This window comes from Emys orbicularis, chromosome 2, assembly GCF_028017835.1.
Source record: "Emys orbicularis isolate rEmyOrb1 chromosome 2, rEmyOrb1.hap1, whole genome shotgun sequence".
NCBI lineage: Eukaryota > Metazoa > Chordata > Testudines > Emydidae > Emys > Emys orbicularis.
Window position 1 is genome coordinate 87,057,024 of NC_088684.1, and position 20,138 is coordinate 87,077,161.

General features: G+C 38.2%; 1 protein-coding gene across 13 annotated transcripts in view; it reads right to left on the minus strand.

Moving 5' to 3' along the window:
* The window catches only part of EPB41L3 (erythrocyte membrane protein band 4.1 like 3), an 86,723-nt gene that overhangs the window by 13,438 nt on the left and 53,147 nt on the right, over positions 1-20,138 (minus strand). For 4 of the 13 annotated variants that reach the window (XM_065398667.1, XM_065398663.1, XM_065398662.1 and 1 more), the window contains exons 9-14: positions 18,266-18,363; positions 16,433-16,608; positions 12,443-12,660; positions 3,663-3,716; positions 1,736-1,771; positions 835-1,026 (exon numbers count right to left, since the gene is read on the minus strand). In XM_065398667.1, coding sequence (XP_065254739.1) covers positions 835-1,026; positions 1,736-1,771; positions 3,663-3,716; positions 12,443-12,660; positions 16,433-16,608; positions 18,266-18,363 — 774 coding nt within the window. Of the gene's footprint in view, positions 1-828; positions 1,027-1,735; positions 1,772-3,662; positions 3,717-7,870; positions 8,435-12,442; positions 12,661-16,432; positions 16,609-18,265; positions 18,364-20,138 lie in introns of all 13 variants that reach the window. The other 9 variants (XM_065398669.1, XM_065398665.1, XM_065398660.1 and 6 more) reach the window with 6 other exon arrangements.

Below are 20,138 nucleotides of genomic sequence, written 5' to 3' on the forward strand. Positions count from 1 at the left end.
ATAAAGGATGGAGAACAGAGAGAGAAAGGGGGCAGAAAGGTCTGGGATAGAAGAGGGGCAACAGGCGGCCTCTGAGAAACTGACAAAAGGAGACAGTAAGCCCTGGAGTTTAAAGGCTGGTAGACGCAATTTAAGTTAAGAAATTATGGACTGGTCTAATTGCAGATGAATTTAACGGGACCGTTCGGAAAAAGCTGGGACCCCTAGAGAGACTGCACCAAGAGCAGTTGACAGATATAGTAACAGGAGTGTGTATGAAAGACAAAGAAGGTAATTTCCTGCTCTACTTGGTACTGGTGAGGCCTCAGCTGGAGTACTGTGCCCAATTCAGGACGCCACACTTTAAGAAAGATGTGGACAAATTGGAGAGAGTCCAGAAGAGAGCAACAAAAATGATAAAGGGTTTAGAAAATCTGACCTACGAGGAAAGGTTAAAGAACTGGGAATGTTTAGTCTTGAGAAAAGAAAACTGAGGGAGAGTGGAACCTGATAATAATCTTCAAATACATTAAAGGGTTGTTATAAAAAGGACTGTGATCAGTTCTTCTCCATGTCCCCTGAAGGCAGGACAAACAGTAATGGACTTTATTTGCAGTAAGGGAAGATTAGATAATTTCTAACTCTAAGGGCAGTTAAGTTCTGGCTTCCAAGGGAGGTTGTGGATTCCCCATCATTGGAGGTTTTAAAGAACAGGTTGGACAAACATCTATCAACGATGGTCTGGGTTTACTTGGTTGTGCCCCAGCACAGAGGGCTGGACTTGATGACTTCTCACGGTCCCTGCCAGCCCTACATTTCTATGATTCTGAGTCTGATGAAAAGGTGGGCACTGACCTCTTCAGGCACAAGTGGTTCAATCATAGGAGCTTCCTCCTGTCTTGTAGCAAGCCGAACTGGAGATGTCGAAAGCCTCTTCTCCCATTCGTTAGACACTGTAGTGTCTGTGGAGGTTTCCAAGAAGGTTCGTTTCAGTTCACTTATATTAGTCTGGTGTTTCATCAGGTCGTCTTGATTTTTATCTAGCTCCTGGATAATATAAAAACAAGGGCATTTTGTAACATTCACCTAAGCTGCCAAAATGTAAAAATCAAAATGTGCAAATTGGTTAGTGAAGAAGGTAGTAAGTATTTTAGGGGATCAGGGATCACGGCACTAACACAACACTTGTGAAAATGTGATATTTTGAAGGATAACTGCACAGAAAATCTAGTTCATGTGAGCAATAAAATACTCCTAAGTTTACCCGTATACACTATAAGCTATACCTGACAAAGAAACTTTGAACATATATACACACACATTTATGAAAGGCTGACCACACCCCAGCACAGCTGCTAGAACTGCCAAGGTAGAGAAAGCCATCGTAATCTGAGAAAAAAATAGCCATTTAATTTATTAGCAGGTGGGAGTACACGGTTCATGCATCATAGTGCAGATCCACAGGTTTACCACTAAAACCAACACACATGTACAGTACATGCACTGGCATATACCAATACCAACCTCTAACATAAGATTACTATGTTTGACATACACATTTTCACCCTTTATTCGCTTAATCAGACTATTCTGAAAGAAGTGAAAAGAAAGGGAAAGGTAAGGGACACAATATTCAAAGGATACAAAATGCTGTTCTATGCATTGCTTCACAAAGACTTGGCAAATGGCATGCTGAGAGATATGAGCACTGCGGACACGCACAATTCAGTAACGCGCATGGCCTTCCATTCTGTACCTGTGCCTTGAGATCTCCATCTTCCTCTTGATCCGACTGCCAGCATAGGAAAGATTTGAAAACAAAACCTTACCAACACAAATCAATGTAAGGTGACAAAAGCTGATCTGTATATTTTATAATGCTAAGATCATATTTTCTCTCCACTGAGAGCATTGGAGAAATGGGTGGACACATTTATCAACCCAACCTTGCATAGTTCTCATATCTAATACAAGAGCCTTCTTTTAAACTTGCTAAATGTGAAAAAAGGATATTAAAACTTCATTTTTTCTGTATGTCTTTGTGCTCAAATATTCACAGATCCTCTATCCATTTATGAGCCAGCATTCAGACTTCCTACTGAGATGTAATGTTGTATTATACTTTAATGCTAATAGTAAGAGCTTCAGATCTACATGACACCACGAGTTTAAAAGTTATAAATAATGGTCCACTAGCAGTCTCCTACAAACTTCGAAGCAGGGTAACAGTGCACAATGCTGCATACAAAGCTGGAGCATCATCTAATTCCATAAAATGCTATTTCACTAATTTTATTCATTCTCTCTCTGCCTCTGAGTGTTTTTATACACACACACATTTTAGCTATATTGGATCCACTTATAGGAACTGCACTCTGGAATGGCATACTCATTGGGATCCTAAATTTTCTGAAGTGACTGATGATTTGCTGGTTGCTTCAGTTTGTGAGTGCCCAACTTGAGACATTTGAAAATCAGGCCCTTATTAGCTGACAGGTGCTCAACGCTTTCTGAAAAAGCAGGTCCCTAATAAGACACCATGTTAGGAACTCAAAAGTTCAGGATTCCAAAATCTCTAACTGTGAAAATTTAGCTTAAATGTTTTCAATACATCTTTTCTGTATAGTTAAAAATAATTTTTTAGACAGGAAACACAATACAGAATTCTATTTTTTCTACTGGTATCAACATTCATAATGTCAGTTTCATAATGGGTTCTGCTGATTTTTGGGCCACTATTTTCTTGTTGATATTTTAAAATTTACTCTTAATTATTCAAATAACTGCAAATTCTGTATTTGACATTCACTTTATCACTCAATTCAAGTCTACTGTATTTACAGGAAAGATCTGATTGCCACTGATATGCTGCATACAAAATATTTCCCTGATGGTGATTTAAATTATAATAATTTGAAATAGTGATTGGATCATTTTGAAACCCTTTAATAATATATGTGATAACACTGTGCGGCTTTACCTCATATTGTATCAAATTCAGCCCTGGTGTATGCAGCTGCAACTCCATTAACGAGAAGTTACACCCTCTTCACTGGAGTTGTAATAGGGCTGAATTTTGTGTATTCAGTATACTTACTATATTGTATATGTTTTTAGGTTTTTGTTTGTTTGTTTATTTGAGGAAGAGGGCTAAGCTATTTATTTTCATCCTCTGAAAATAATACATGTAACAATACATGTATTATAAATGTTACATGTTAAACAGAATTCAAGGCACAGTCTCACATATGATTGAGGAAACTTGAGTACATTCCAGGAGGAGAAAAATTCTCCCAGCAGAAACTTTTGAATATCTGTCTGTCCTCCCTTTTTATACATTTAATTCTCCTTAACATGTTCATCTTAAAAACAAGATAACACAACCTCAGTCAGCATTACAGCCCAGGGAAATAGCATTTGTTCAAGTTACTTTACTACCATCTGTTACCTACACAATACACAAAGTAGTTTACCCAAATTTCCAAACAGAAACCCAAAATAAAATGAATTTAGAATGGATGTTTGAAACTTAAGGAATCAAACTCTTCAACACACACATATATACAGAAAGGTATCTAAACTGCAGCAACAGAGGCACAGAATAGTGCTAATATACAGGATCTGAGAGAGGTGAAGCTACATGCTACATTCTTTGATAACTATATGCTGGTGACTGTACAAACCTCTGTGGCAGTAGTTTCACCATCAGCTGCAGTATCCGTCTGTTCACTGTCAGTCTATTTTGTTACACAAGTAACCAGGTTCCAAGAGGTAAGCAGGAATAAAGAATAAACCCATCTTGTCAGTAAATGCAGGTCACAGCTTGAATTGCTAAGTCTACATCCCTGTGGTGTGGCTTTTTAAACCATATATAATTTAAAGAAGCAACAACAAAAAATGCTATATTTAATAAACAGAACAGACTCAGAGGAAGACTCAAGGCATAACGTACACAGTATATGGCTTTATCATAACAGCTTTATTAGCCAAACAAAACATTACCTGAAAAAATGTTATTTGAATCACAGGTTTTTCCTCTTAAAAAAGCCAGGTGGCTTTTTTAAAGAACTAAAACCTTGTAAAAATATATATAATTAACAAACTTTCCCCCACAACATAAAAATAAATACAATCCTGTTAATCAATTTTTATGCTAGTATACATAGTTACGGTGGTGTTTGATTTTGTAGTTAGAGGGGGAAAAGATGATAATTAAAAAAAGAAAAAAAAAGCTACTTTAACAGTCACCTGACTTTCAGCCCCTCATCTGTACAGATTTTATTATTGTCCCCACATTTAAACATTACGAGGCTGTCTGCATTACCAAGGAGTTCAAATAAGTATATACACAGTCATCTACAGTCCACCTATGTCATTTGTATGGCTCACCCCACATTTGTTAGTGCTAAGCTAGAGCTGCCGATATTGTTTCGAATATTAAAAAGGAACAAACTTCCCATTTCAAAAAAGAATACAATTTTAAACACTTTTCAATCCAATTAAAAATACTGACCCAAAAAACCAAAACAAAACAAAAACAAAAAAACCCCAAACCAAACCAAGTACAAGTGGTAAATATGAAACAAAGCACAGCATTATGCAGCCTAATGTACCCCTACTTTTTAGGCTGCACAAGTAGAACATCGACACGGTCAAGTACATCTTGGAATAGACAATATGAGTGTCAATAATTTAACACATATAGAGTCAAATTTAGGTAACTCCTCATGAAGTGGTTGTTAAAATGGTTAATAGGCTTGCAGATCATCAAAATAACGACTTTAAAAGCAAAAATTAAATATCATTAAGTCACCTGCCCTTGATCTGCATGCACAACTTTCACTAAAATCAATGAGAGTTCTTCAACTGACCAAGGATCATAAATGGTCATAAGACTATATATAAAGTAATAAAAGTCAGGTAATTTATAGTTAAGACAATACTCTTCATCCTTAAGTCTCATCAACATGAAGAGAGAGAAAAAAGGCAACACGGTTGAAGGTACGGATGGAGGGTCAGACTCAACTTTGAATTTCCTATCTTCTGTCAGTTTGTGACAATTTTAACGTTACCTTAAAGACACTTTTGATACTTCCTTCACTACCTTTGGCTATCACTACTTATTTTGAATAGAGGGTACAGAATGTGCATTATTCATATGCTAGCCAGAACTGATAAGTCATTTTGGTCTACTGGGGTACATACAAAATAGTATGTACAATTTTCTAGTAAGTGGGTTTGACTGGACAGGCTATTTTTTTTGTATGAAAGTTTAGTGCCAGAATAAATCAAAATACACTGATTATAAACATAAAGTGTTATAAAAAGATTCTGTAAAAGTAGCTGCCTTGCTAGTAAAGCAGTCATTCATTTTTTATACTAACTAAAAGATCAGACATTACCATTTTATAAGCAAAACTGTTTTTGAGTTAAAACAGTACAACTAAAATCCAATTTACACTTGTAACTTAAAAACATCTGAATAGATGAGTCCAGGTATTTTTAAAAAAATAATAAATATTCTGGGGCCAAGACACTGTAAGCTAAATTTTGGCACAGATTGTTATTACGACAGTTATGATTTGGAAAGAAAAGGCTATCAAGAATTTTAATCACTAAGGTGTGAATCGTACAGCTAATGAAATATAAAGGGACAAATTCTGCCCTTGGACACACAGCCTGCCACCGATGCACGTCTCAGGATAGAATGTGGTCAAAGAAGAGGTTTGATCAGAATACAGTCCGCAGGGGCAGGATACTTATTGTAGCTCTTAAATATGTCATGCACATCATTGGGTACACTACTGTAGTGTACATGTTTATACAAGAGTTTTTTTCTATTTCTTCCTTCATGAAACTGAAATTCTAAATGAAATATAGAAATCAGTATATAATCACGATGGACAAATCTACTAATAAACAAATCTACACCAAGAGGCTAAAAGTTGATGTTATTGAACTACTTGTCAAATAAAGATTTGAAGTCATTAAAAAGCAGTGAAATGGAGGTTTAAGAGGCTCAGCAAGGCAGATTTCACTAGGAACAGAGAGTTAAAAGAATGGCTGGTTAAAATTATAGACCAACTGTAGTGCTCTGAATGATATGCAGCTGCTGGCACTATTGGCAGGCTAGGGGATACGAAAGAAAAAAGATAGCTATATTCTGATAAGCTTCAGTTGCTTGTCCTCTAGTTTGTGACAATAACTGCTGTGATTTGTTTTGCCAATGTAATGCAGACATGCCCAACTTTAAAACATATTAACTGTCATGCAATATTTTGAACAAGAAATACACCCTGGATTAGGCACAAGTCTGTGTAATTTGCCATACAAGTACGGATTCTGGGGTAACCATTATCACAAAAGGACTAAATTGAAAAGTTTATTTTACACATTGTTATGATGATATTCACTTTGACCACTAAGTCTAATACCAAAAGACTGAAAGACTGAAAGAAGAATACACAAATGGATTATATAAACACTGCCTTATTATTATTTTTGGCTATACACTCTGCTTCTATAACAGACAATATATTATTATGTTTTTACTATTATAATCATCTGAGTGCAGCGCTATTGTAAGTTGAAATTTAATGCTATCTCAAAGTGAAGACATGAAATGAGACAGTAAAATGGATCTTGGACGCCTTTCATCCTAAATTGCAGTTTTTTTTCTTAAAGACTGGAACCAAAAACATCTGAAGAAAATGTTATGGTGCAAACAGATGTAACTCTGGCATTCCATAAAAGGGAATCACAATCCTATGGCCAAATGTTGCTGAAACTCATGGGGCAGATTTTAAAAATCTTTAGATGAACAGAATGTGCATACAATGCAAGTCAGACTAAGAACTGTATGTACAAATGGCTAATGGTAATTTATATATGCAATTACCTGATTTGTGTCTGCAAGGACGGTACAATTGTATGCACAAAACAGGCATGTAGTTGTGCATCTAAAGATTCTAAAAATCTGACCCCATGCTTTTACTCTGTCAGCATAGAAAGGGTCAGGAGTAAAATAGATACCAATTACTCAGTATCTGTTATACAATCAAGTAGATTCCCTTTCTTCTTCTTATATGTAATTACATCCAAATTTCTCACCAGCACTACAGATTTTGTTGCCAGGCAAATTGCTTTAGCTGTATTTTGTTATAAGCCATCCAGTTTACTGACAGAAAGCATTAATTTTGGTAGTGCTAATTTAAAGCAGCAAGTGGTAACTAGGAAATGCTGCAGTTGCAATTGAAAAACGTACCAATGCAAATTTTCAGTGGAATGCTGCACTGAATGGGATACTAGCTGAATCTACAGTAGAGACAGGATCAAGCCACAAAGACCAGATCCAGATTTTGACATTCAAAGTTTGGGATATTAGGAACTGGGGATTTTGCTTGTCCTGTTACAAAATTAAAGGCCATTTTCAAAATTCTAACTCTGGTTTGGATTCTGAGCACCCCCAAAATTTGGGATAGTGCCAATTATTAGTTGTTTGATATGCAACTATGCATGCAATTGTACTTAACTACTCGTTATTTAAACAACTCTTCTACTGTCTTTAGTAAAAACTAGTATTAACTGGAAGAAAAAACCTGATTGGAAGAGAGAGAGTTCAGATATTGTTCTTTAGAGTTGATTTGTGGCAAATCGTAAGTGTAATTCACTGCACAACAACTGATAAAGTTTGAACCAAGCTGCTATCTCATTCACAGTGTTGTGCCTAACCCTGGGACCCAAGCTGCACTCCCAACACAAAAAACTCTTACATATCAGCACAGACAGAAATGAGGTTCTGAAAGTAGGACCACTATTGCAGCATTCTACCACTGTTTAGGACTGAAGCACTGAACACAAAAAGAAGTGTGTTCTATGCCGAGGTACACACCTCTTCCTCTGAACTGTCACTCAGGTCATTGTCAAGTGAGGCACTCAAGGAGGCCGCCTTGGGCTCCAGGTAGCAGAGGCACATAGCCAGAGGAAAGGAGAGAGTGAGAGCATATGGCACTGAGAATGAGGCAGACAGCAGAAAGAAAAAGATGAAAAGGAAACAAGGCACGAGGGATGGTGATCGGATGGGAAGGTAATGCTGCACACTTTCAGGCAGGAAGTTGGTTTCAGAGAGGTTAGGGAAGGAAAGGTAGCCGTCATCATCCAGGAGAGCAGGAAATGACTCTGGAAGTTGCAAGGAGAAGGAAAACAGTGTTCCGCCGTTACCAGCTTTTTGCTTATAACTAAAAGCCATGTCTTGTTCAGCAGAGCAAACTCTTCCTTTTCTATCAGAGTCCAAGTCAGACTCACCGTGCATTTGCATAATGTCTTTAGATGACTCATAACTTAATGGGGTTTGAGCATTCTCCTTACATCTCCTATGAAGCTTTGTTGAAGATACAGGGGGACCAGACTGTGAGGTTGATGAGGAATGAAATGAATCAGTGCCAAGCAAAGATGACTGATGAAAGAGAGAGAGCAGCAAACAAGGCGCAGAAGCAAAAGGACAAAAAGAAAACTGTAATTAGTTAATTTTCTTCTGTGTTTATATATACAAAACAGAATTTTAACACCAAAGCTTTTCACTGAGTTAAATGAGACGAATTCTCACACTGCATGCCAATTATTAGTGATGGAGGGTTGCAGCTTACAAAAGCAACTTCTTCATTCAACATTTGTCTGTCCAGTCATACTGTAGTACACGATCTAAATAAAAGTCCTTTAAAGGAACCTTGTCTATGTGCACTTCCAGATGCTGTGGATTCCTATCTATCATAAGTGCTTTCAAACATGAAGTACGTGGATAACAAAAACAAACAAACAAAAAACCCTAAAAATAAAGACAAAAATCCCAAAACAAAAAAAGGCATTGAAACAAGGAAAAGAACTTCTAATAACTATTCTGCTTATGACATGTCCTGTAGTCCTTACTCAGTCAAGTCAGTGGGAAATTAGCCTGGGCAAGGACTAGGCACAAAGTGGGAGATTTTCAGAAGCACAAAAGGCATTTAGATGTCTGTCATCTGAGATTTTGAAAATCTCCCCCAAAATGACTGAAAAATCAAGGCTTTCAATAGTCTTTTCCCAAGTCTCCTCCACAGAAAAATATCTAACAGAATAAAATGTCCCAAAATTAAAGATTATCAAAAATGAAAACTTACTCTGGTTTTGGGAAAAATTACTCCCTCAGCCGATGCCAGTTTCATGGATGGGTAACTCAGCAGAAAAATCATACTCAGTAGATGAACACAGTGGGACAGATCCTCAGCTAGCTTTACAACAGGTGAAGATCTGCTCAGTATATTTAAATTTCTGGTCCCACTTCTGTTTTGTGACTGGGGCCATCAAACCCATAATCAATTTGGCCACATGGAAAGAAGCCTCGCCTACAAATAATAGTTGTAAATAACTTTTCAGAAGGCCCAGGAATGGCCCTCCTCACCAAGGGCTACATGAGTACACAGTGTGACTTCCGTATCCCTAGGAAAGAGCAATTGCACTGGCCCCAAACAGACCACTAAGTACAGGAGGTTTGGGAGCAGACTGGAGGAGGGGACATAGGATCCTGGGCTATGCAGATGCAATGTCCCCAACAGCCCCTCATTGGCTGTGCAAGGGAATACCATTGCAGTCTATGGGCTAGGGTTCTAACTACATGAGCCTTGTGGGTAAGGGCTGAATTACATACAAAGCCAAATCCCTCTGGTTTTGAGCTAGAAGAGTAAATTTTTTTTTTTTACCCTTTATGCACAGGCAAAAAATGCAGCCAATACTCTTGCTAGAAAGTTCGCTCTACCTATGAAAAACAGGCAGGATTTACTACTCTTTCATTGAGATGCAAGAATGTTAGAAGGGCATTCAACACAATATTTAAAATTTAAACAAATAAAACAAGACAATGGTGTGAGTTGCCACGAGGGAATACACTCTATTAGTGTGCTGTGAAACTATCATATTCCCTTGTAGCCTCTCACTAGCATTCTTTAAAAAAAGAAAAGAAAAAGGCCAGTAGAATTATCATCATGTTTGTTTATTTTTAGACACACTTGGTCAAATTCAATATGGCCCACTGTGAATAAATGAAACAGAGAACCAGCTCCATTACCCAAACTGCGACAACTTGAACTGCGCCCATTATTACTGTCTTCCTAGACCAGTTTTCTACATTTCACATGCATTTACAGTCTTACACCCTGATCCCCAAACCAGCTCCACGTGGGAACAGGCACCTGCCTGCACTGAGCCAATTGCAAGATAAGGGGCCTTAATGCCATATCCTACTATCACTGGTTACTGTGTGTAAACCTTACTACGCATGTTAGTAGCAGGAGCTGGTCCCCTTAAGATTAACATTTACATTAAAAAATTACTGATTTTCCCCATTATTTTCCTTTAGCCTAGTATCCAAACAGATCACATAACTACACACTTCCTGATTCCAGTTAATGTAGGTAATGATGCATCCAATTTCATAGTATTCCAGAATTTTAAAAAAACAAGTAAAAAACATTTTATAAATTTTAGATACTTATGTTTAATATAACATCAATTTTAAACATTATTCAAAATGAATTCCTTTTTTAACTATCTGCCAATAATTTTATGTTCAAGTGCTATGTTCAAGTCCATACCTGTTCTGAAGTGTCCAAACAGATTAAATCTGGATGAAATTACTTTATTATATGTGATATATGCACACAAACATTTCTTTACAATATGAAGCCAAAAGTCATAATTTGTAAATTCTTCCTCTGCCAGTAATATTTTAATGAATTTATTTACATGCTTGGAGAATTAACATTTAGAATTTCTCCTGGTATACTAGTTAGACCTGCAATGCTTAATTCAAACTGTAAAATCCCTTATCAGAAAAGCTGAAAAACTATATACAAAAGTTTAGATTTCTTTGAATAAGAATCGAATTGAAAATTGGTCCAGTTGCTTCTTACGGCCTGATCCATATTCCCATTTAGGTCAATGGCAAAACTGCCATGGTCCTCAATAGAAACCGAACAGGTTTCTTTAATAGTCTTTAATAGTATTTTAAAATTGCAGCCCTCTTAACTGATTACTTAAACACAATTTTTATTTTTGAAAAATAAATTATGTATTCTGGGGGTGGGTAAGTAACTTCACAATGTTCTTCTGAAAGTCTCATTAGCAATTTCCAGCTATATGTCTCCTTTGAACTGCAGCTCACCCTCCTGCTTGACCTAAATTAACAATCCCATAGGGACAGCATTTATTTCCAGTGGATATTTTCTCCCCCCCTCCCCATACATTTGAATTTCAATATAGTCTTTTCCATTCACAATCCTTGTTAAAAATTACAAAGGTATTATTTTTTAAAGAGAGCTCAAAAGGGTGGTCTCTGTTTTGGGGTACAATTTGCATGTGTACATTTTTTCCCTGAATTTTTGAACCTGCAACTTAATCGCAGGTGTCTGTTTAGGGACTTGAACCTCCAATTACTTACCTCATTGCAGGCATATCTCAGGTAGTGAGAAGTGCAAGCTCTCAGATTTGTATCCATAATTCATTTGTGGGTATAAAATGTGGAGGTGCAATTCTGTGCTTCTAAGCAGGCTGGGCCTCACCCTTTTTGAAAATGTGGAGCATCAAAGTTCAAGAAATGTCCCTTTGCATTATATCCTAGATACAATATTTCACACGCTATTTTTTTCTGATGTAGAACAGGAAGATTGTTTGGCTGCATATTTCCTGATTCTACCTGCTTTTTCTTCAGGGCTAATCTCTGAAGCTCAGCATTTGCTCTGTTTGATTTACTCTTTATCAAAAATAGAGCAAATTGAATTCCAGAGTTATTGGGAGAGGAGAATGGGATGTGGTGAATGACAGAAATCTATACCACATGACTAAGGAGTAGAGAAATGCCAGTAAAAATAGGCTTTTCAGTGCAAAACTACATAAAAGGGAAGCCAATACCTTACTAAGCCAGAAAAAAACATGCTACAGTACACTAGCGCCAAACAGTTAGGTGTAGAGATTAAATGCCCATTAAGTATGTGCTGAGGTATGGAATGTGACCAGAAAAAAAACCAAGTGATTCTTCAAACACTGAACTGTGCAAAAAAACCCTGAAAAATATTGTTGCCTATTGAAAAGTGAACAATAACAAAATAAATAAATAAAACAAAAACAAAAAAGAGCAAAAGTGTAGTATGTAAATGCCACTTCTTTTAGATGTTCCCTGTTGAAAGCCATATCACACTGACTGCTAAATCAAACTGTTTCTAAACCAAATAGCAGAAAGCATGAATTAACTTTAAACACATCACCTACTCACTCTCAGAGAGTACATAGCACCATACAAAGTTTTCTTGTTATGCGTTTAATACACATTTTCCTTCTTATCCTTACTGAATTTTGCTTCTCTCTCTAATAATTACTGTGGTGCTTCAAGTACTTCACAGCTGGGTGAGTTAAATAGTAAACCTGAAAACATTACCTTCGTGTCATGGCGTATTGCAGAGACTGGAGTGATTTCCTCTCCTTTTTTTTTGCCCTCTTCCTCATCTCTTTCTTCCTCTGCTTTTTTCTCTGGAGTCACAGTGGTTATCAAGTTGGTTTGAGAGATGCCCTTTGTTGTGGCGTACTGGCCAGTACCAACCTCTGCAGCAGACATAGAATCCTTCATGTACATTTCATGGTTTTCATTCACTGATGCTAAAAGCAAATATAATTTAAAGAGACAAAGTCTGAAATAGCTTGTTCTGCAGATCTGAATAAAATTAGAAGCTGGGTTAGTAAAACATTATTTTGCTGAAAACATGAAAATATATTTCAGGTATCCAAAAACATGCATATATACTTAAATAAAAGTGTTGTGTACTTACTTTAAAGGTCTGGGTTGTATAGACATACATACACACATTATTTTTCAGATGTATGTGTATACACACACTACATTCATAATGCATGCATTACGCATTATTTTGAACTGTTAGTAAGCTGCTAAAGTGCTTACCATGATTCAATATCTGAATGAAATTAATGCATTGCCATATTAGTAGGCCAGGAATGTAAGAAAAAATAGCTATGACATCAGCCATGGGTAGAGGAACAAAGGAATTTTTTGAATCTCTAGTCACAATATAACTTAATGCAAATCAAATGCATTGTATATAGCTGCACTGCATTACACAAAATGACATTCTTAATGTAACACATGCATAACATCTGAGAAGCAAGAAACAGCTTTTCTCTCTTATTATTATTATTCAGAATTAAAATCTGACAGTCAAATATGCCCACAACCTCAAAAACAGGATGGCAAAAATATTGTGTTTCGGCCCATGGACTATCTATGTGAGTAAGCCAAACAGGATATGGCTTTTCTCAGTATTTTAGGTCTTAAATGTTCAATAATCTATAAACCTAAATACATATTAATGATTCCAAAAGAAGTAGCAGATTAACAAATAAATACAACTATATGCCTAGATCCTGCACAGGAATAACTTTATGCACGTAATCAGTTCCTAATCTAATGGGATTGCTCACACCCATAAGATTACTAGCACATGTGAAAGTTTACACTAGCCCCGATCCTGCAATTTCATGCAATGAAATCTGAATGAATGCCAAAAGACCTCTCTTCCCCACCCTACTAGGTGTATCTATGCGAATTAATGTATTTTAAACCTGGCAGATCCTAATACACTCATAAGAAAGCATTTCAGATTTCTTGTCTCTTAGATGACCTTTGGGGGGGACGGGAACTGTTTGGATATTATAAATAAAATAAAATAACACAGAAGGGTAATTTGTGCTTGGAGACACATGCACAGCAGTCAGGTCACTAGTTGCTTGGTAACCAGCATGAAGCATATTAGAATTAGAAGGATCCAAATTAATGAATGATAAGCACCGTTGGCATCCGTTTCATGGGGAGAAGGGAGGGATTGTCACTAATATGTTTAAAATCACAGATTTTCCCCCTAACCTCAGCAGTCTTCATTATGTATCATCTGTGTAGCATTTGTGATATCCTTTTGTCAGCATTCATTTTTTAAAAATGCAGTCATTTCAAATAAAGCTTCTTAAAAGACTTTTTTCACACACACACACAAAAAAATAATCAAAAACCAGTTATGAATGTGGGGTGAAACAGCACAGTACTAAAAACTGACCAAGTAGTTTAGATTTCTGAACAGCATGCTGGTTTAACCTAAAGGAGAAGCAGAACCTTGATTTCCATGAGCTACAGAGAAGGAAAAAGGAGGAGGAAGGAAGTAATATTAACCTATGCCATATTATCCTTAATATTACATAATCTGAATTAGTTTACGTAAAAAGCTATATCTCATATCATGCTAAGCAGCTATGCTAGACTGGAAATAAGAAACAAATGCTATTTGTTACTCATTGAAGAGAAATGATTCACCTGTGAACTTCTATCATATTCTTATGCCATTTCCACGCAGAAAATTAAATTACAACCTTCATACAAAACCAATAATTCATCTAAATCCTGGAGAAAACTTTGAATGCTGGTTTGCTGCACACATACTGGCAGATGCTAGCAGCCCCCACAAATACTTCTGAACAGCCCCCAAAAGACAAAAGTACTTTGCAGTGATGGGGCTGAGGAATGCAGCCCAGGAATGATGTTTCCTCCAAACAATTTTTTTAAACTATTGTACATGCAGTTTAGTGCATCCCATACTCTGTGAAGTGTTCTTCAGAAGGGTCTTTATGAGTCTAGGATAAAAAAGTCATCACTGGCAGGAATGGACTAGTAACATTCCAAGATGGGAAAGACTGCGAGAGTTTTTATCTATGTAAAATCTGACAACAGGTGTATTTTATTGTAACTGTTTTCCATTCAACTTTACATATTTCTGTTCACTATTTTTAAAATTATGTATTTACCCCAGCCTTACCCCATCCTTCTCACAGTCCACCTCTGCATGCGCACTCAGCTCTCTCTCTCTTACTCTTCCTCCCTCCCAGCTTAACTTCACCCACTCCACTAGGCACTCACTCATCCCTTTTTCTGGCTAGTGCATCTGCAACGTATCTTGAAGGGAAGGGGCATACTAGGCTGGGTACCTTTCACAGTCTTCAAAGGCTAGGAAATTTGTTTTTCTCCTTCTTTGGCTGGATTAAAAAGCTGATCGAGCAAAGGGGATCTTTGCTTTCTCTCGAGATCATCTCTTTTCCTTCTGAGGCCTAGAAAGGAACCTCTCAGTGCAAGGGATTCTTGCTCTCCAGTGGAGATCAGGTACACCATAGGAAGCACATGGGAGCTGGGCCTCTGCCTCATCCTGGCTGGATAGCAAGGTGAATGGTAAGGCCCATCTTTGTAGCTGGGAGCCAGGAGGCATTGAAAGGGGGAGTTGGCCTATGCAGGTTGCTGCTGGGAATGCCTGCTGAAATTCTTCATACAGTAGAACTTCAGAGTTACGAACACCAGAGTTACAAACTGACCAGTCAACCATACCCCTCATTTGGAACTGGAAGTACACAATCAGGCAGCAGCAGGGACGGGGAAAAAAAGCAAATACAGTACAGTACTGTGTTAAATGTAAACTATTAAAAAAAGAGGGAAAGCAGCATTTTTCTTCTGAATAGTAAAGTTTAAAAGCTGTATTAAGTCAATGTTCAGTTGTAAATGTTTGAAAGAACAACCATAACGTTTTGTTCAGAGTTACGAACATTTCAGAGTTACGAACAACCTCAATTCCCTAGGTGTTCGGAACTCTGAGATTCTACTGTAACTGAAATCAGCAGCATGGAGCAGAAGTCAACAGGGTGCTATTTCTATGTCTTGTCCCATCATACTTTGTGCTCCTTATACACCAGTATCCAACAGATGGGCATTGGTTCCAGGACACAGTCAGTGCGCTTGCAAGCAAGGGGGAGCTGACCAGCCCTTTAGTTCAAGAAAATAACTAGCTCATTAGCTTCCTAATCCAGACTTGAGTGCATATAACTGACAGTGGATGGTACGTTCAAAGGCCCTGAGTGACAGAGGAGAACAACTTCTTTTGAAAGTCAGTGGGACTTGGTGACTTTGGAGCCTTTGAAAATCTTGGTGACTTGGGAGCCTAAGTGACTTAGGATCCTTTGAAAATCTCACCCTGCTTGCTTAACTGGAGAAAGGTGCTCAGTGGTGTGATTATTTAGCATCACATAACATCTGTCCAGAATCAAAACATTTTAAAATCCACCTAGATGAACAACCGTACAGAAAAATGTTTGGTTCTCTTGCCGCATAAGTATTATGCTACAGACTGTGCAAAGTTACTAAAAGCAGGAGAAGGGCCAATATCTACTTATAATAAAGAATCATCGTGAATATACTTACAGGTCTCATTCAGCAGAAGCTGAAGGGATACGAGATCACAAGAGGTTTATAGCTATTCTCTAGCACTGTCCTTTATGATTATAATTTGTGACAAAACTCCAAGGAAGACAATTAAGAGGATCTTACCCCCATCTAAACTGCGAGACATAGTATAACGTTTGCTGGAAGAACGCTCAAAGTAAGGTGCAGGACGGTCTATTAGTGCACTGGCTCGTCTGGTTTGGGCTTGTGTTCTTCCACTGTAGCGGAATTTGGAACCCAGTGTAAGGAATTTCTTTGGCGGTGCCTCCGGTAACAATAGCCTAATACACACAGAACAGTAAAAATATTATTCCACACACAAAGAATTTATTTTGTGGATTAAAAAAAAGTAAAATGTTGTGTATCTTTACCTATCTTAATCTGTGTTCTGTCAACCTCTGTGTAAAGGGAAACAGAGCATGCCCTCGACATTGGCTAAGTAATTTTGTAATGGTATACAGAAAGGCTGAGTTTTTCACAAAAAGTCTTTATGGGGAAAATGAGGTTATTTAATGAATGAATCTCTTATTAAAATAAAGAGAGACACCTCAGCACTGTTTTTTTCTAATCATCAAAAAGAGAAACAAAGATTCTATGTTCTTGTGGACTGTCAGTTATGCTGCCTGAAGCCAGGATAAGGCCCTTGCCTACATTTGAGGTTTTTGTTGATACAGCTACACTGGAGACTGGCCATCGATCCTTGCAGTCAGGCCAGATTCTCAATGTACACAAGGCCCTACATGCATACAGGTGTTCGAATTTTTGAAGTTGGGGCCCCCTGTACTCTACAATTACACAGGTAGTGGGATTTGCTCTTTCCCCTTCTTACCATGGAGTCGTACTGCAAAAACTAACCTTTCCTTTGGGAGTGGGGGAGGGGAGTAACGTATTTTTACCCCATGTGATTGCAAAGAAAAACTTTCCAAATGTGAACCAAATGTAATCAACAGGATGGATAAAAAAAAAATATCGATGACAATTTTTTTTTTTTTTTTAATTTAAATTGGAATTTACACATTTAAATTAAATACGGGTTTATTTTTAAACAATAAACCAATTTTAAATTAAATTAGAAGTTCACAACCTATGTTAAAGCCCAAACTTACTGTATTATAGCACCTAGTGGAATTAGATGATTTTCAATGGGAACTGGATGCATTTGGTGCCTTTGAAAATCCCACTCTCATAGGTAAACATTACTAAATATCCCATTGCTTATTACCTTAGTAAAAACATCCAGCTAGTGTTTTTCTTCCACTTTCCCAACCTGTCTCTCAGGCATTTTTGGTTGACAAAAGCCTGGCTATATCTTCACAGCTGCTAAATCCCTCAGATGCCCAAAGCTCATTAAATAATGAAAATTATGGGATGGATAAAATAAGTTGATTCAAACATCTACATATGTATCCCAATAATCATGATTGAATTCTGCAGTTTCATATTTAAATCAACCAAAATCTCATTTTTTTTTATTTTTATTCAAGTCTACCAAAAATTTTCCAGTTGCCACACAAGTTGTGTGTGTGTGTGTGTGTGTGTGTGTGTGCGCGCGCGCGCGCGTGTGTGTGTGTGTGTGTGAGAAAGAGAATGTGTACAGAAATTATGGGACAAATTTCCAATCAGCCCATTAACTGTAGGTGTTAGACAAACATTAACTGATAACATCGTTGTGCATATGAAATGAAAAATATCAAGCTGGCAATCAAAATCATGTGATATTTTAAGGTCCAATTAAGGACCAGCCACAGTTGGAATAATTTTGGTGAAGCATTACAAATACTTTGGGAATAGTAATCTTTCCAAATATGGTTCCAGTTCAGCGATCAGAGAGTAATAATTTGATCCCAAGTCATTTGGCTGTATTAGCACAATTGTTCTTTTTTTTTTTTTTTTTGGGCAGGCTTTATTCTAAACCTTTAGGAAGGAAACCCCACATACCTGAAAAATGTGTGGTGTTCAACACATACTTTCCATAAACGCTTTGCAGCACGATGATTTGGCAACTTAAACCCAATAGTGCTTTCAAATTGTTCAAACTAGGTAGAAAGAAAGAAAAACTGAGTAGTTCTAGATTTATATAGATTCAAAGGCCAGAAGGGACCACTATCATCATTTAGAGTAGCAGCTGTGTTAGTCTGTATCCGCAAAAAGAACAGGAGTACTTGTGGCACCTTAGAGACTAACAAATTTATTAGAGCATAAGCTTTCGTGGGCTACATATGCATCCGAAGAAGTGGGCTGTAGCCCACGAAAGCTTATGCTCTAATAAATTTGTTAGTCTCTAAGGTGCCACAAGTACTCCTATCATCATTTAGCCTGACCTCCTACATAACACAGGCCATAGCACTTCCCTGAATTAATTCCTTTTGGAAATAGAGTGTCTCTTTTACAAAAACATCCAACCTTGATTAAAAAAATTGCCACCACAACCCCTGGTAAGTTGTTCCACTGGTCAATTACCCTCATTGTTAAAATTTTTCACCTTATTTCCAAATCTGAATTTGTCTAGCTTCACTTCCAGCCATTCCTTTCTCTGCTAATTTGAAGAGCCCATTATCAAATATTTGTTCCCTGTATGAGTATTTATAGAGTGTAATCAAACCACCCTTTAACCTTCTCTTTGTTAAGCTAAACAGATTGAGCTACTTGAGTCTATCGCTATAAAGCATGTTTTCTAATAATAGAATCATAGGACTGGAAGGGACCTTGAGAGGTCATCTAGTCCAGTCCCCTGCACTCAAGGCAGGACTAAGTATTATCTAGACCATTTTCTAACCCGCTCCTAAAAATCTCCAGTGACAGAGATTCCACAGCCTCCCAGGCAATTTATTCCAGTGCTTAACTACCCTGACAGTTAGGAAGTTTTTCCTAAAGTACAACCTAAACCATCCTTACTGCAATTTAAGCCCATTACTTCCTGTCCTATCCTCAGAGGTTAACAAGAACAATTTACCACCCTCCTCCTTGTAACAACCTTTTATATACTTGAAAATGTTATCATGGCCCCCCCCGCAGTCTCCTCTTCTCCAGACTAAATAGGGTTACCATACGTCCGGATTTTCCTGGACATGTCCGGCTTTTTGGGCCTCAAATCCCCGTCTGGGAGGAAATCCCAAAAAGCCGGACATGTCCGGGAAAATAGGGAGGGAGGGGCCGGCGGTGTTTGGCCGGGGGCCGGGGGCCGGCGGTGCGGGGCCCGGGGTGCTCGGCCGGGGGCTGGGGCCCGAGCCAAGCCAGGCGGGAGACGCCGGGGCCAGAGCCTCTTGGCCTGGGCCGGCCGCCGGAGGGAGCCGCTCAGCCAGGGGGGCCGGACTGGGCCGCGCCTCCTCGCGCCCCCCTGCCCCAGCTTACCTGCTGCCTGCCTGCTTCAGGCTTCCCGCGAATCAAATGTTCGCGGGAAGCAGCGGAGTTGGGAAGGGGCAGGGCGGGGCCGGGGAAGGGGCGGGGCTGGGGGTGGAGTTGGGGCGGGGCTGGGGCAGGGTCGGGGCCCCGTGGAGTGTCCTCTTTTTGGACACTTAAAATATGGTAACCCTAAGACTAAACAAACCCATTTTTTCCCCCAATCTTCCCTCATAGGTCATGTTTTCTAGACCTTTAATCATTTTTGTTGCTCTTCTCTGGACTTTCTCCAATTTGTCCACTTCTTTCCCAAAATGTGGTGCCCAGAACTGGACACAATACTCCAATTGAGGCCTAATCAGCACAGAGTAGAGAAGAATTACTTCTTATGTCTTGCTTACAACATTCCTGCTCATACATCTATAACGGGGCATACTCACCTCTCGTGAGTCCCCCCGCCCTCCGGCCAAAT